The 18,682-nt window shown below is 31.0% G+C and overlaps 1 protein-coding gene across 4 annotated transcripts in view; it reads right to left on the reverse strand.

The window, feature by feature from the left end:
* Nucleotides 1-1,931: 1,931 nt before the first annotated feature.
* Nucleotides 1,932-18,682, reverse strand: part of USP25 (ubiquitin specific peptidase 25) — a 137,524-nt gene continuing 120,773 nt past the window's right edge. For all 4 annotated transcript variants that reach the window (XM_041734852.1, XM_041734849.1, XM_041734850.1 and 1 more), the window contains 6 exons: nt 16,333-16,511; nt 14,299-14,377; nt 11,072-11,151; nt 7,192-7,315; nt 3,657-3,852; nt 1,932-3,348 (listed from right to left, as the gene is read on the reverse strand). In XM_041734852.1, coding sequence (XP_041590786.1) covers nt 3,176-3,348; nt 3,657-3,852; nt 7,192-7,315; nt 11,072-11,151; nt 14,299-14,377; nt 16,333-16,511 — 831 coding nt within the window. In that variant the 3' untranslated portion in view covers nt 1,932-3,175. The remainder of the gene's footprint in view (nt 3,349-3,656; nt 3,853-7,191; nt 7,316-11,071; nt 11,152-14,298; nt 14,378-16,332; nt 16,512-18,682) is intronic.

Below are 18,682 nucleotides of genomic sequence, written 5' to 3' on the forward strand. Positions count from 1 at the left end.
CTCAATCATGACTCATATTTTTTATTAGTGTCATAGTATTTATTATTATTTAATTACTGTCACTTTTATTAAAGCTTATTAGAAAAAGAAGGAACTCAAGTCCAGAAAGACTGGAAGTGAGGAGGAGAAATGATGCATAGAATAGACGATCCTTTCCTTTTCTGCTCCCTCCCCAAAACCCAATACTTTTGTATATACACTGCATAACATTACCCAAACATGGCCACAATGGTTAACAGTAGTTACCTCTGGGCTGAGGGTGGAAAGGGTGATGGAAAAGGGAAGAGGAGCAGGTAAGAATAAAAACATTAGCAAAGTAGAAACAGATCCATGGTACAAAGTTAAGTGAAACTGATGGGGAAAACCCACATAAACATGGGAAGTCAACATAAGTATTTCATTAATTCAACAAAGATCTGTTCAATGAAAATACACTGAACTGATACTGATTAGATGAATGCATTGTGAGCAATTCCTAACTTAGTTTGCTATAGCTTTAACATGGTTTTTAGAAAACAGTGAAAGTAAAAACAATAAAGCGGATATAACAGCAGAACCATGGATACTTGCATTGTAATCTTGAGGCTAAGGGAAGAAGCTATCATACTTTTTTGTGTTTGGAAAGGAGGACATAAACACTGTCACACACTATGGACTGAATTGTGTCACCCACTGCCAAAATCCTACGTTGAAACCACTCCACCCAAGGTAACCGTATGTGGAGATAGAGTTTTTAAAGGCCGAATGAGGTCGTAAGGGTAGGGTCCTCATCCAGTATGACTGGTGTAAAATTTATTTTCTCTGAGAAAATAAATAAATTTGTTCGATAACCCACCCACTTAGCCTGTAGTACTTTGTCATGGCAGCTCTGAGATAAATATACATACTTTGGATAAAGTTATCATGGGCACAACAAATGATATATAATCTGCTTAATGACGTACAATAAATTTTAAAAAACAACAAAAAATGATTACATAAGGGTATCCCTACTCACTGCTCATAAGCATCTGAGTGACTGTACTTTTTGGGGATGCAGTAGGATTCAGAGGCAGAAGTCAACAACTCTGAATCATAAACAAAGATACTGAACTCTAGAGAATTAGGTATAGAAAATCCACCTTAGTGTCAATAAATCTAAAACTAAGAAAATGATTTTTTTAGTTACTTCCTTGACATCACAACTGAAGGAAATACTAAAAAGCTTCCAATAAGGGATCAGAGGTAAATGGAAATTAAACAGCATCAATTTCAGGTGCATAAAATGCTGACAGTTTTATCTACTGCCCTGGTCCAGTTTAGACCGGACTGAAACATATTGATACAAAAGCAAGTTGTTTCCCCAGGTCTTGAAAAAGGTCACTTTTAAAAAATGAGTACTTCAGGGTGATTAACAGGAATGAATAAGCTGGCTTTTTAAGTAGAAAGTAAAAACAATAATAATACTTACCTTCAGCCTAAGAACCACATACGATTTTCCCTGGATATGCCTTGTGAAGGGAGTAATTTCCACATGGTGTTTGAGCACTTTGTGTTCAGTGGGTCAATTATACACAGAAACACAGACAATTTTACCATTATTGTAGAATATCACAGAATACTGAAGATACTTTACAAATACTTTGCTGATACATATGGAGTTTTAAAACTTTGGACAGGATTTGAAAACCAATGTAGGATACTAATTCTGCCTAGTAGAGAATTTAAAATCTAAACCAAATCACATTTTGGTAGCTACAATGTGCAAAATCTAACCTTAAGATAAAAATAGTACCAATTCCTTGTCATTAATACCTCTGGTGCATTCATACCTTAAGGAACGTTACATAATTGCTTAATATTTTCTTCTTCCTCCTCTGTCCAAGATCTTTTATGAGAGGCACTTATAAAGAGTTCGAGTTTTGGCGGCGCTATAACAAACATACACATAGTATAATGATATATTTTACTATGCTAACAAAGTATCATTTATAAAGAAATTTTTATAAAGTCAAAAATAGGTTATTGGTAACATGATTACCTTTAAAGCATTGATTTCATTCACAATATTACTTCATTAATCTTAAACAGCAGTTCCATCTACAAAACATTCTACAGCTTTTTCTTCTTGAAAAGGAGGAAAATAAAAGCAGGTAAGGTACTCATAACTTCTAGTTCAACAATATCAACTTCATTTCACAGCATTGATTAGTAGAGAACATTTTCAATTAAAGTGGTATACAATTTACAAAAATAGAATGATTATATAATGTAAAACATTGTCCTCCATTATGAAGAATGTGTATATGTGTGCATGTGTGTGTGTGTATATACATATACAGATTTCTTATAAGTTTCACTATTAAATAGCCCTTATTCAAGTACTTTTTTCTGGTATCTCTTGAAATAATCACCTTGCTATATTATTTGTAAATACATAAAAAAATAAAAGGTTAATCTAAGAAAAAGTTAAAAGTTTCAGTGTGGTTGACTTAAATATCAGCCGCTTACTTCAGTGAAAACCTGATTTGAATTCAAAACAGGTTTAGGTGCCACTAAGTTTAACAACTTAGTCAAAAATATAGATACATTTAAGTGTCAAATATTTAGTAAATTTCCAATATGCTAACAGAGAAAAATTAAAAGTTTGTAATAATCTAGTCATCTGTCCATCCAATCTTACACAATCCCCAGACAAAATTCATTTATATATAACTAAAATAATACACTAATATACAATATACCTGCTAACAAACACATAGGTAGCCATAAATAAAACTTTATTCTTTAATTTCATTTACAAGCTACCAAGTATTATGTATCGTACACAGTGCTGAACACTTAAATGGCTGCAGTCATGGAAGGATCCAGACTGAATGGAAAGCTGTAGATAAAAGAAAAAAGCAAAGTAATACTGTAACAGAAAGGTGGCAAAAGCATGGTTTTGCCATAATGAAATCAATCAGATTTGTAATTATACATCAGTCCTGGTTAAAACAAAGTCTGAGCGCCATGCGATTCTCAGCTTTATTGTTTGTAGTCCGGCTAGAGTCTGTATAGTCATTTTGTGTTTTGCAGTTATTAAAATAAAAAAAGTTAAAAACTATAGCAGCAACAAGCAAACCCTGTGACAGGAAGGCAAGGGTTAAGAACTAAAAAAAGTTTATACAGTGTGTTTAGGGAAAGTGTGTGCAGTTTATCTTCCATCAGCAGGAGTTCGACTGAGGGACAACATGATTCGGGCAAACCGCTCACACAGTTCATGTGTGGAATATGAAGGTAACTTCGGTGGTTCGTGGAAACCTTTAATCTCAGTAGAACAATCGAGCAGTTTTGGCAGAAAATCTGTCAGCTTCTCTTGGAGGTTTGCTGTAAATACAAACAATTAGATGTAGCTAAAGATAGAGAGGGAAAGAAATTATCTTTAACATGATTTATTAAAGTGGTCAATTGATGTTTCATTTCAAAATATGCAAAATAATTACCATTTGGTAGAGAGAGGTAGAATATAAATGGCAAGGCAATGTGCACAACTTGGTTTGTAAACAGGAAAAAAAAAGTAATGATGTGAATGTAAAATATTACAGAATATAAAAAATGATAAGAATAAATAACATCTAATTCTAACTACACTTATCCCAACAACTGAGGTGCCCACTAGCACAGGTTAAACTTACATTCCATTTCTTGTCCAAGATAGGAGCACCATCGATTTCTCATGTCTTCCACAGCAAGAATATCTTTCTCTTCCATTTCATCCACCAATAACAAGGGCAAAAATGGGACAATAAACTCGTTCATGATAATCAGACCATTGTTTACTTCTCGATCCTCTCCAGATTCAAACAGTTCTGCCGCTTGCTCATTTAATTTCTTAATGCAATGAGGAAAAGAAAGAGTTTGGGTTTTTTTAATTAAATAAAAACACTTGTGTTAATATTGAAGATGACATAATAAGTATGTTTACAAACAATTTTAGAACAAATAGCAATCAGGAAAAACAATCTCAATCTATTCGAGCATGAAGTCTCTTAGAAAAAGCTGTGCATATAATAATAACAAAAACAAAAGCAAAAAGAAGTGGCGAAAATATTGTTATATTTTTAAAGTTCATATTCAGCTAATATTACTGTAATCATCACTACAAGGATCATTTTTATTCTACAGAGGTAAATTTCCCCTATTCTAAAATTTGGTAAGACATCAAAGTAATTTTAAAAATTAAAAAAAAAATTCAGATTCCATATTAACTTTGAAGAACATTTTATCATCTTCTATGTAAATGCCAAGTGAATAAATATTGTTATATTTCTTGAATATAAAATATAAAATCAATCACTTAATTTATTATTCCTTCAAAAACTTCTTAATGAATACATACTATATGCCAGAGGCTGTTCTAGTTTCAGAGGAACCCAAGTGATTAGTACAGGAAACACTCACGGAGCTTACAATTTGCCATCGAGATTAGAAAACTTCTGTAAAGGACAAGGTAAGATATACTTAAGGCTTTGAGGGCCATATGGTTTCTGCTGTAACTACTCTGCCATTGCTGCACTAATGCAGTCATATATAATATACAAATGACTGGACTATGTTTCAATAAAACTTTATTTACAAAAACACGTGGTAGACTAGAGTACAGGCCAAGTGTGCTGACCTCTGATAGCAGAAGACAGAAATTCATGAGATAAGAAATACAGACATAGGAAACAGATAAGGAATTACAGGTATAACAAGAGCTTAACATTAACATTAACATTAACATTAACATTAACAAGGGTTTAGGTCTGAAATTTTATGTTTAGAGCATGATAGATATGCTTTTGAAATATTCATAGTTTTAAGCTGAATTTCAAATAAAAAATTGTATTTTTATGTTTATGTCATTCTTGAAGGATTCATCTCTTGACTTTGTAGAGAGGCTTATGATCAAAATCTAACTCAGTCACTAAGCAGTTAGTTATCTAATCTTGAGCAAATACGTAATCTCTTAGCTTCAGTTTCTTCATATGGAAAATGGAATATTATCACCTTCCATATACAGTGGTTAAGAGAATTAAATGAAATAAGCCTTTAAGCACCTAGTATAATTTTTACAATATACATTCAAAGACATAATAGTTAACTATTATTCTGAAATTTAATGTTAATTTGTCTGGAAACAACTTAAATATCATACACCCAAACCCAAATTTATTCATCTTCTTTAGAGTCCCAGAAGCCAAACACAAAACTACAAAGTCAGGCAGTTTTGATTATTCTTTTTCCTTCTTTCCACTCATCTAGTAGTTACCAAGTCCCTTGATGGCACTTCTTTCATCATCTTCTATGCCCTCTTCTTTGTACCCACTGTACTTCTGCTTTGGTTGAGGCTCTCACCTTTCTTCCTCCTTCAAGGGACTTCAATCTCTACTTCTTTCCAGTTCATCCTCTAATATGCTATAGCCAGAATTATTTTCTAAGAACAAACCTGAACATGCCAAATCTACTCAAACTTAAAAAGGCCCAAACTCATTAGAATGCTGCATAAACTTCTACATAGACTGACATCAACAAGTACCGTTAGCTTCATCATTTCCACCTAACCCTGTTCCTCATAACCTAGCCACAATGGATCTATCTTCATTTTCTGTTGTATACTTCCCATGCCTTTTCATATACTGTCCCTCTGAGCTAGACTGTTCTTCTGTCTTCTCTTCAAGGCATAAAATTCCTATTTATCCATCAAGATCCAGATCAGTGTTGTTCGTATCTCTTACAGTTTTCCTTGACAACTTGCAGGCATATGATTTTGTGTATTTCTCATATTGACATTTATTCTGGAACATAAAAGTCATTTCTGTACAGACGGAGTTCTCAGAGGGCAGGATATAAACAGGTCTTGTCTTTGTATCCCTCAAATCTGACACTCAGTAAATATTCAATACAAAAAACCCCAAAAGGAACCCTGACATAATCCTCACGAGGTGTCATTTAAATCCCTGTGTAAAACACCAAACTAGATACGGCTGGTTTACTATTATAAACTAATGAGAAACATTCTATCATTTTTTTAAATGTTTTGAAGTAACCAAGTTTTGGCTGTATTTATGTTTAAAATAGCTTTACCAAAATATTTCCATATCCCAAGGCTTTAATGTTTTTACATTAAAAATTGCTTTAATTCATTCCATATACAAATATATAAAATCTTGTATTTTTTTTAAGCTAAAATATATTCAGGTCTTCCTTCTCAGGTGTTGACTAAAAACTTTTTGAAACTGGCCAAATTTAAGAACTATCCTCCATGGATACAAACCACTAACAATTCAAGTTTTAAAATACACTCAAATGCAATAAAAGCAGCTGAGAGAAAAATAGTAAGATCACAACCTTCTAATATTCTCATATGAAAATTTTAAAGATATACTAAAGACTACAATTAGTTTATACTATGTAGTTCTACTGAAAGAAAACATTTTACCAGCATACCTAGTTAGTTGTTTATATTTGAACCATGTAACTTATATAAGCTCAAAAATCATACATTCTTGAATAATTTTGTATTCAAGAGCAATGTTAGTAGTTAAGGATGAAATTCAATTGGAAAAATATATAAAGATGGATTTTGTCATTTAGTATTAAATGATATTAGCTAATGAGAGAAAGTACTCCAGACATCTAGAAAGTAATGTGGTGCAAAAAAAACTACTAAAAAGCTTTTTAAAGTTTATATAACAATAGTAATATTTCTGCACATGGATAGTAAAAATATTTGAGGGAAAAAAACCTACCAATGACTAGGTGAGAAAAAAGGATACTGTATTACAATGGAACTTTTGACATTATGTACACCAAATATACTATTTATAAAAACTCAAAAAAATCTATTTTTTTTCTGGAATAATCATAATAATTCCTCAGGCCCTCTTCTCTCACCATAAAAGGGAATGGCAGAATGATGAAGAAATCTAAATATAGAAATGTAATTATTTTTAGCTCAATTTAAGCACATTTCTAGTTTATCACCTGCAATATTTAGAATTAATCAAGAAGGGATAATGAAGAATTGAGAGCATTCTCACATTGTAAGGGATTAAACCCAGATTATAAACATCATCATGATGCTTTCCCCATCAGAATTTATAGTCAATCACACATGAATCTGAAAATGTGTTCAATGTAAGACAAAATGATAAAGTAAACAGGACCTATGTATATTCAACTTACTAGTAAACATTCTCTTCTATAATGTGATATCAATTCTTCATCATGTCCTCTGTTTGGGCCTTTGGACAAGAGTTCTTTGTTGTTCTGATAGGCACAGATAAGGAACAGCAGGGAATCTATATAACTTAAAAATTAAAAGGAACACATACCATTAGTATTTCATCTTTGTGGAAAAATAAGAAAAGTCAGCTACAATTATAAAATATTTTAAGTACACATTTAAGTGTTGATTATTCAGAACATTGCAATAAAAATATCATCCAATGCACTATAAGTCTGAGAATATCTTTTTAGCAACAGCCACATATGAAACCAGTATGTAGTTATGTCATAAAGTAAACAACAAAAACAAAAAACGGAGCTAGGAATTAAGAAAAGACTGGGAGGAAAAAGTCCATAATTACTGAATTTAGATAGTTCTAGTCTTCTTTGGTCATCATTTCCCTCATGTCTTCCATTTAGAGTCAAAATTAAGACTGATATGAAACCAAGAATCTACTTTTTTAACAACATAATGTCATTTTTGTTTGAAGGAAGGATCAAGTTACTCTGTTTCTTTATAACAAACATCATCTGTTTCATTCAGTGACCATTCAGGTTTTTTCCATGTGTAGGTACAGTTCTCATCACGGAGAAAAATGTAATCGGTAGAGGGGAGAATATCTAAAGGAGTCCAGGGAAAGTAGAAGGGGGAAAGAATCCTGCTAAATCTGAAAACCCTAGTGAGATACAACAAAAAAAAGAGCATACCTACATAAAAGCTGGCAATTAGGTCTCTCATATTTGATATAATATTAATATATATTAATGTAAGTCTAGAGGTTATGAATTTCAAACTATGTTTTAAAAAGGGATGAGGGTGGAAATGTTTGAGCATTCTATTTGCCTCTAAAATAATTATCCTCTCTTCATATGCTTAAAGAAGTAGATACAGGTATATATTTGGAGAACTGAATTATGAATGATAGTATATCTCCTTTGTGTCAGTTTTTCTGATCACAACATACCTTCTCTTATGGATTAACTCAGAAAATGTAACATCCTAAAAGGTGAAATATTATAAAGAAACACTTTTAAAACTCTAGGTTATACTAAGTTTTACTGCTTATTATTTAATTTCATGGGCTCAAATATAAATCAATTCTATACTTCAAATGTTAAATGTAGAATTGAAATTAATAACTCAAATTACACACCTGAAACTATTTCATAAAAAATAAGCTACTTCATACTTTTGAAAAGAAATTTGTTTTTAAGAAAACCTATGAATATGGAATTTTATCTTGAAATAATACAAAAATAAGCTCAGCTAAAGACTTTGTTTTATTTATGAAAGAAAAAAAAGAAGGGAGTGATAATAGTATCAAATGTTGTTTTACACCACTAAATTAAGGTAGTCTGCTGGCACATCTACCTTTTTTTTTTTTTTAATAGCTATTAAGTTTCCTACTCAAAAGTCTCCTTGGATGACATTCATATCTGGCCTTCAAGACCTGAGTTACCTCTCTAAGAATAGCTCTGAAACCATGACCTTGTTCCAATATTCTACTGAAGTACACAATTTCCATAGTTTATCAACGACCTCTAAAGAGCCTACAAACATATCTTCAAACAAATCAGAGTAAGACTCAGCAGTTCAGGTACCACATTCTTATTTTAAGATAAAACAAGACCATGCAGCCCCTGTAGATTCTCTTTATCCTCATTTACAGTATTGTAAAATTATGGTTCCTAAAAACATAATTTCACTTCACTACTCACAGACTTGACAATGGACTATCAATCAGTATTCCATTCAAGGCTTTCAAGTGCTATGTTTTTACTTAAAAAAAAAAAAAAGTTGGACAGAATCTTTGGCAATATTTTCTAACCTGCTAGCTGTGGTAATTGCTATATTTAAAGTGTAAAATTAACATTTCTTTTTACAGTAGCCCATAAATATTTGTCATTATTACTAGTTTTCTAGTTGACCTGATTCAATAACATTTGAATCTTCACTTCCTGAATAAGTATATATTTGAGAATAAGCAAATTATGAAATTTAAATACTTCCAAGTTATATCTCAAATTCTTTAACAAATGTTAATTAAGAAAAGCTAATATAGAAGTGAATGCAGAGAGCAAGAAAATGACAGTTTCATCTTTTTAATTCTTTTTGAGAAAAATAAATACTTCTTGTACTTACCCGATTTTATTAAATTTTATAAGAACACAGATCTCTATTTCAATTTTTCTCTCCCTAGTTAATTGTGTGACCTTGAAAATATTACTGTATCTCTCTGGAAACGTGTGTAAGAAAAAATAGTTTCTTTATCTATAAAATTAAAATGCCTTATTGATCTTAGATACTCTGTTCAATTATAAGGTCACATTACTATCCTTCTCAGAAATATTAATCCTAGATATCCTAAAGTGAATTTAAATACTCCTATTAAAGAAATAAAACTCTGACCAAAATAAAGTAACTCATAAAATGGAGCTACTAATCAAAATACTTTTCTGTTTCAGTGACCAAAGTGAATTACCTTATAAAGTACACACTATTTGTGATATATTTTTGATGAGCATTGGATGTTGTATGAATTCTACTCCAAAAATCAATATTGCACTCTGTGTTAACAAAGTTAAAATAAAAATAAATAAATAAATTACACAAGCATTAGGACTTTAGGACTTTAATAATTTGCATCCAAGTATTAACATTATTTTTTAATTTTGTGTTAACTTTTAAAATTTTGGTAAAAGTGATGGCATTGTGTGTTGTTCCACAAATAGAGGAATGCAGTCCAACAGAACTTTCTGCAGCAATGGAAGTATTCTATCTGTGCTGGCCAATATGGGAACCACTAGCCACAGGTGGCTACTAAACATTCAAAATGTGGCTAGTGTGACTAAGAAACTGAATTTTCAGTTTTAAAATTTTTAATTAAATTTAAATTGTCACATGTGTTTGGTAGCAACCAGGATGGCCAGCAGAGCTCTGTAATACCCCGTGTTGTCATCTAAAAACAAAATTGCATCAACATCTCAGTGGAGGTTTCCTATAGTTCATACAAAACAAGGAAAGGAAGGAAAGAAAGAAAAGAGGAGATTCAATAAGGCTTTTACTTGAATACACTATTACAGTCTATTAAAAATACACCACTTTCTAAAAAAAATCACTAGTCAAGGACATTCATGGTAAAGATTATGAGTTAAGAAATACGTGAATAACATGTAAACACAAACTCACTAGTTTATAATGTGTAAGTAAATAAATCAGTATCCATCCTTTTTTCTTAATAACACTTAAAAATAAATATTAGAATTTAATAAGTAGAGATTCCTTTAAAATAATATGTAATTTAAATGAAAAATGATCTAAAATGTGTTTGTAGTCACAAAGCTTAGAAGACAAGTGATATATTTTCTACAGCTATACTGTTTATAGTACCTGGAAGTTCGGACAAAGAGACAGATTGAAAAGACTATCTTTGCTCTGAAGTCAAGATTAGACTCAGAAAGAACATGAAAAAGGCTGGAGACTGAATGCAAATGTTAAGGAATACAAAGAATTCTCTGTGTTGGGCTACCAGCAAACTTGTAGGGTTCAACCTAATCCTATTCCATCCGAAACTTCAACTGTAGTATTTGAGAGTCAATAAAAACAAAGATTAACACCAACCTTACAGATTTAATTGAAAACTGAAAATATTTGGGGTGTATAGGAACTATCTTTACTAACTACACAATTTCTCTGTAAATCTAAAACTTATAAAATTAAAAGTTTATTAAAAATACATATTGTAAAGAAAATATTTTCTATAGATGAGGTCATAACCAAATAGAATTATGTACAGAAATTAAGCTCTTCCTTTCCTATTTGGCCACTCTGCCTTACCTTTCTCTTTGAAAATTTTCGAGCCCAATTATGAGATACATTGTTGTTTCCCTGAATTTCCTATAATCCTGATGCCACTCCTGTAGGTAAAAGAAAATATTAAAAGAATGCAGAGGAGGATATTAAAACCATAATGAAAACTGTTTATAAAGTAATGCATTGTTCTGACAACTGTTCAGATTAATAGAAGCAAAGAATTCAAAATTAACATGCACTAGACCTATATCAAGACTTTCAATTTCAATACACAAGACTTTATTAGTCTAAGAATAAATGTACATCTAGACATTATTAAGAAATTAAATGATTCACTGTAAGATAGCAAATATAAAGGCAAAATAATCTACCATGTTTTCTGTTTCTCAAAAACCGTTCTGTATAAAGGTATATTATTAAAACATTATTATAGATGTACATCAGATTGGATGTAAGAGGTAAATGAAGTTACTACTGTAACAGAATCAATACTGAAGACTATTATTTGATGAAGAATTTTAAGAAACTAAAAGAAAAATTATAATAAATTTATTTAACCTTTTAACTTTGCCAAATTTATGTTAAATTTTATTTTATATATGGTAGCTGAATAGTTTATTCATATGAGGTATGGTGAAAAGAATAAAAAGCATGTCATATTCCAACCACACCTCCCTCCAAAAAATCCAATTATTGGGCATGTAATAGGACTCAAGAATTCAGAACTGACAGCCTCTACCTAGAAAACATTATCCGGATTTTTTGTTAACTTATAAAAAAAAAGAAACTGCTTCAAGAAATACTGTAACTAAATTCAATATAGGATTTAATAAATAATTAAAGTTAGCTCTTGTGGGAAAGTATTCAAATTGCCATTCTTGTCATTAGAATTGCCTGAGAGGTCATAAGTGAACTTTTTCTGTAAAGACCTAGACAGTAAGTGTTAGGCTTTGCATGCTATGCAGTCTCTGTTGTCACTATTCAACTCTGCAACTGTAGTGTGAAAACAGTCCTACACAATACGTAAACATATAGTTCCAATAAAACTGTATTTATAAAAACTGGCAGTGGGCTGGACTTGGTCTGTGGGCCAACGTTTGCTGACTTGTGACTCAGAGCAAGATAAAGATATGCAGGATACACAGAATCCAGAAACATATCGTATAAATATGTGTAAGATTTAATGGCTCTGCAGTTAGAATATGAGAAGTGTTCAAAACAAAAATATGCTGTGTTCAATCTGATGAAGCAACCATGGGGAGAGACTGCAGAGTCAAATCATAATTAAAACATCAAGTCCCACGTAACTTGAATCTTGGAGACAAAGCAGAGTGAGCAACTCACTTGTCATCTCTGGCATATATCATATGTACATTTATTTACACATATGTTCTTAGATTTTTTATTCTGCTTTATTGTTGTAAATTACCTACCCTTATGCTTTTATTATTATAAAACATAGTGGTTAAGAATGGTATCTCTTGATTTCTAATAGAATAAGCCTTCCTACCTTGTTCTTCAAGAACATCTAGCTAGAGTGAGATGTTCGCATTTCATAAATTTTTCTAGGTTTTACTTAAGTAATATCTACACCCTACATGTGGCTCAAACTCATGACCTTGAGTTCAAGAGTTAAACTCTGCTGACTGAGCCAAACAGGTATTCCTCATAAAATTTTTGAAATCAGCTTATCAACCTTCATCAAACAACTTGCTAGAAGTTTGATAGGGAATGCACAGAATCAATAAACTACTCTGGGGAAAAAAATGGCATCATTAAAATACCAAGTTTTCCAAATATCTATGTATATCCATTTATTTAGGTTTTTCTTTAATGTCTCCTTAAGTCACGTACATTTTTTTGCTGAATTGTTTTCTAGTTACTGCCCACTCTTTGATGTGATTATAAATGGTGTCTTTTTAAAAAATTTCCCTTTTTCATTATCTGTTGCTGGGATAAAGGACTAAAAAAAACTGGTGCTTGACATAAGTTCTACATGTTGCAAAGCTCTCTTACTAGTTCCAATTATTTATCTGTAAATTTTGTTTGTAATTTCTACGTGTAAAATCCCCAAATAATGATAACCTTGTTTCTTCTTTTCCAATCTTTTACATTTTATTTTTGTTGCTTTGCTGCTGCCCACTTGAACTTCCAGTACAATTGTGAATAGAAGTGGTGGTTGCAGACATCCCTGTCTTTTTGTTGATGACAAAAGGAAAGCTTTCAATGTCCACAGTTCTATATATTTGATAGTTTTGTTGTTCTTTGAGAGACTCTTTAGCAGCTTAAAGTAACTGTACCTTGTATTCCAGGTTAAGGGTTTCCATCTAAAATGAGTATTCTTAGGGCACCTGGGTGACTCAGTAGTTGAGTGTCTGCCTTTGGCTCAGGTCATGATCCCAGGGTCTTGGGATGGAGTCCTGCATCAGGCTCCCCGGGGGAGCCTGCCTTTCCCTCTACCTATGTCTCTGCCTCTCTCATGAATAAATAAATAAATAAAGTCTTTTAAAAAATGTGCATTTTCTTATATGATAATGTGATGAATTACAATAATTGTTTAAAGGAATCTAAAGTAATTAAGTTTGGGACCACACATTAATAAAAGACACTATGAAATCAGCTTAAAATTTACTAGATTTATAAACTTAAAAAGACAATGTATAGCTAAATTAAAAAGCTGAAGAAATACTAGGTGTTTAAACTGATAAATTTTTTAAAAAGCATTAATTTTAAGGCCAAAGTTAACACGAAAGAATTTTGTGTACAAAAATTACCATAAGCATGATATGAGTGTGCATGCATGCTTTCTCTCACATGTACAACACTGTCCAATAATGACAAATGTATATGGCATACAGTAATTAAAGTCAAGTTTTTAACTTCTTCCCTAAAATATCTGATTAGGCAAACAAAGAAAATACAGCATGGGTTCAGTGACCATAATAACATTTAAGAATGCAGGTTCTATTAAATAGAAAGAAAGAAAGAAGAAAGAAAGAAAGAAAGAAAGAAAGAAAGAAAGAAAGAAAGAAAGGGAGGGAGATAGATAGATAGATAGATAGATAGATAGATAGATCGATCCAGGCTGTGTTAACCAAGCTATAATCTGCTAGCTGTGAAAACTCTGGACAGGTTACTTTACCCTTTTCTATGCTTATTCGCTCATGTGCTCAACTATGTTGAAATAATAGGTGATCAGTGAACAACAGAATTCCTCAATTTACAGCTCAACCTCTCAAAAGGCACTTTACCTCATATTCCTCCAAGTTTACTTCTTCAGGTTTTATCATTTCAAGTTTGGCTTGAGCAACTTTCATTATATTGTGACACCTTCAAATAAAAGAAATGCATTTCTAAATCAAAAGTAGAATTCATAAAAACTGAAAAATATGTGACACAAAACTAAACTACCCAACACATGAAAATAAAATCCACTGTCACTGAGCAATGGTTTTTTGAGGGAGCAACTCCCAAATGATTTTAATTGAAAATGTTTTTTGGATCAATGTTGGATGGTAAAGTACATAAAAAAGACAGCATCAATAATTTTAACTCAAGTTTACCATGCTATATTTACATATGGCTTTTAAATTACACTCTATCAATACATACTGCGGAAGTAAACAAATGAAACGTGTTTTTTTTTTTTATAATGTGTATCTATTAAGTAAGCTTAAGAGACATTAAATCTCATTTTCCCCTTTCAAATGGCATTGTTCATAAATAGCAAAAAAAGGAATCCAAAATGTGCCTATCTTCTCAGGTAACAGAGACATTCTAATGTATACAATCATTGTTACAAAGAAATCTCCACAGAATATATTTAGTTAGCACAGGAATCTTATTCTGTCTTTCAAGTGTAAGAGAAACTAGGCTATCAAAACAAACTGATCAATTTGTAGTCCTCAGAACAAAAATTGCAAAGGAATGAGAAGTCATTGCGATTATCCCATTAATATTTTCCCCAAGTGCAATAGTATATATATATTCACTGCAACATGGTGTCCCAACAAACCAAATAATAAGGGTCATAATCAGTCATATTTCTGAGCTCTTCGCAGTGGTTATATGTAAAATAAGTGATGCTCATGCTAATATTAATAAAATCGGAATAACCAACATTCACTGAGCACTTTATTGTCTATCATATATTGTTCAAATCATTTACTTGTATTATTTTACTTAATCCTAAATATCACAGCAGACACATGGTAAAACAGGAATTAAATCCTGAATGCTTTGTTTTTCTCATATGTTCCTCTGCTATACATATTTTCAGTATTTTTGAGGTATTCATGAAAAGATAATCAATTATTTCAGAATTAAAAGATAACATAAGTGTTTCTGTATTCTAAAACAATGTCCAATACTTGGATCTTTATCCAAGGTTTAAATTTTTTAAATAGTATTCATTCTAACTAGATTATATTTTAATTTTCTAATCATAGGAAAAAATTCTAGGAATTTTATACAGATTTCTAGGAGAAAACATTTTTGGGTAAACCAAAATACAGTAGATACTGACATAACATGGGTTTTACAGGTGCATTCACACACAGATTTTTTACAGTATTGTGTGTTTTCTCTTTCTTATGATTTTAGTAACACTTTCTCTTCTTTAGCTTACTTTACCATAAAAATACAATATATAATTTAACCATTTTAAGGCTTCTCTTGACGTCAGAGGGCATTAACTTATTTTATTTGTATATACAATTAAATAGTATATACAATTAAATACTTTTCTCCAGTGATTCTCAAACAGAGTAATTTTGCTCCTCAGGAGATTATTTGGCAATATCTGGAGACACTTTGGGGTGTCACCACTGGAAGGAGGTACTACCAGTATTTAACAGGGCGAGGTCAGGAACACTGCTAAGTCCCCTACAAGTTATAGGACAGCCCCCTACAATAAAGTGCGAACTGACTCAAATATAGATAGCACAGAGATTGAGGAATTCTTTATTTTTCTAAAATATTGAATCCCAAAAGGGCAGTGATTATAGTATACTCTTCTGTATATCTTTATGTTGCTTAGCTCAGTACCTTGGTCAATAATTCAAATATACTAAAACAATCTAAATTATTTTCAGCTCAAACTTTTTAAAGGTCACAACTATAAACTCCAGAGAAATTATAAAGCAACTGTTCAAATTAAGTGAAGTCAAGTTTTGTGCTGTATTTAATGAAATAGGTATAAAATAAGCATTAAAAAACTGCATTGAAAGCTATTTTAAAACGACAATTTGAGTATATGAGTTAGATATTTCATATTTTTAAGTTACCTTTCATCAAAACTCAAATTTCTATCTCCAAATTGTTCTAGCAATGTTTTCTCAATGATTTTCTTTGGTGCTTGGTTCTGGATAAAATAAACCACTACATGATGTAAACGATAATCTGTTTCTGGTGGGGTGTCTTCTTGGGCCAATTTAACCAATCTTGAATACTCCAACTTAATTGCCTAGAAAATATAACAAAATGCCAATTTGGGGTAATTATAATAATTAAATCCTTCAATACTACAGTTAATTATTCTTGTGTTCAAATAATTTTTTTCTTTTAAAGTATTACAAAAATACTGTCCCATATTACATAGTTGAAAAGAACTTTGTAAAACTGACCATATGTGTATTTCCTTATCCTTTCACTATAAAAATGTTTTTTGTTTTCATGTAGAGAAGTATTACTAAACAATACACCAAACCTTCCTATATGAATAATGCTATAAAACTTACTAGAGCTTGGTTGTCTAATCAGAAGCATCATAAGACTGAGATATTAAATAACTCTTACCCTACGTTTTCCAGTATCAGTTTCATTTAAAAATTTTATTTAAATCCAATTAATTAACATATAATGTATTCTCAGTTTCAGAGATAGAGATCAGTGATTCATCAATCTTATATAATACCCAGTGCTCATTACATCACATGCCCTCCTTAATGTTCATGTATATCTTGAATATCCCTAATTTTAGGGTTGGAATACATGTTTCTGGAAAATCTATATCTGAAAGAAAATAACTGACTCTTATAGGCATAATACTACTGTAATTACCTTTTAGCTGAAGGATCCAAAAATAAAGAATGAAAAAGTAAGCCCTCAGACTTTAGTTACCATAGAATGATTTCCTTGTTGTTTCAAAAATATTTGAGTTTTATTAGTGTAATAATTAATGAATATTATCATTATTACCACCTTATGCTTGAGCTTCCCTTTTCTTTATAAACAGATGATCTCAAAAATTTATAACAGGAAATAACACTGATACATGTTTTACACATAAGCAAATCATCTGGAAATATTGGCTTATACAGAAATAAATGTAAGCTTACTATCAAATACTGCTGTATACAAGAAACATGTATTATTAAAAATAATATTTTTATAATATTCATTTATATTGGACTTATATCTAAATCCTAGCTCTGTTAACCATAAAACGTTTTGGGGCCACATGCAAAATATTTTACAAAAAATCCATGCCTTTCTTAAGCAATTCTTGGCCATCCAGACACTATGCTATATTTTACAGAAGGGAAAAAAAATGTAACTGACAAACATTAAGTGAAATATTCTAGTTATACATACTTATACTTAATTAAAGGCAAGGCTAATAAGTCCTTTCTATATAACTTAGTATTATAAACAGAATTATTACTTTATAGCTAACATAAATTATGCTTTTTTTTTTTTTTTGGTTATACATGCCATTTTAAAACCTAACTGGTGTGGTTAAAAATAGTCATGAAAACTATATTTTCACATGTAGGATTATTAAGGTCACTTTAATGCATATGAAACTAGCACACATAAGCTTTGCTTAGAACTCTAAAATCTTCCCATTTTTCCAATTTGAAAATAAAGGGCACATGTTCATTTAATAGCCAAACTATACTGAATTTGAGAATAAATATAAAACAAAAACAATCAACTGTTTTTATTATGCTCTTCAGACAGTGACTGTCATAGACTATCACACGTTCTTTTGATATTCAAATATATCAGCTATCATGCTTTTGGTCAAAATTAGTATGACCAAAATATATTTGTATTGAGTCTCTTAAAGTGAAAGTGTAGGTTTAGAGATAAGGAATTAAAACACTAAATGGTTATACATATATTTTTTACCTATATTCAAAATAGAGTCTATGTATCTTTTAAGAGCAAAGAGATTTCTATTAGCAAGCTGCAATATTATCCCTCTTTTATTCTAAAATTATGTTTATCTCTTATATTTATTCTATTTAAGATTCTCCCAATTTGTACAAGTAAATGCCAAAGTTACAATCTATAGATAGTTAAACCAGTAGAGGTAAAAAGACACATTTAAATTTCTACAAAAAATTTTTCAAACATGCAAAAATCACTTTTTGCCAGCATAAATTATTTTTTATAATTATCAATTATTTTTATGAACCTCCTTCTAAAAAAGTTTTCTGATGTCTAAAATACACTGCAATCATATCTATTCCTTTGAAATTTCAACAGATGTTCCATGTCAGTATATTTAGCAGAGTTCTTCACCATTTATCATTATGAATAAAGTTAACACTGCTGAGCTGTCAAATTTGATACATACTACTTCCTCAGAATCCTACCCTAGAATTATGTTTGTCCTTTCCATACTCT

The sequence above is a fragment of the Vulpes lagopus genome, chromosome 20 (assembly GCF_018345385.1).
Source record: "Vulpes lagopus strain Blue_001 chromosome 20, ASM1834538v1, whole genome shotgun sequence".
Lineage (NCBI taxonomy): Eukaryota > Metazoa > Chordata > Mammalia > Carnivora > Canidae > Vulpes > Vulpes lagopus.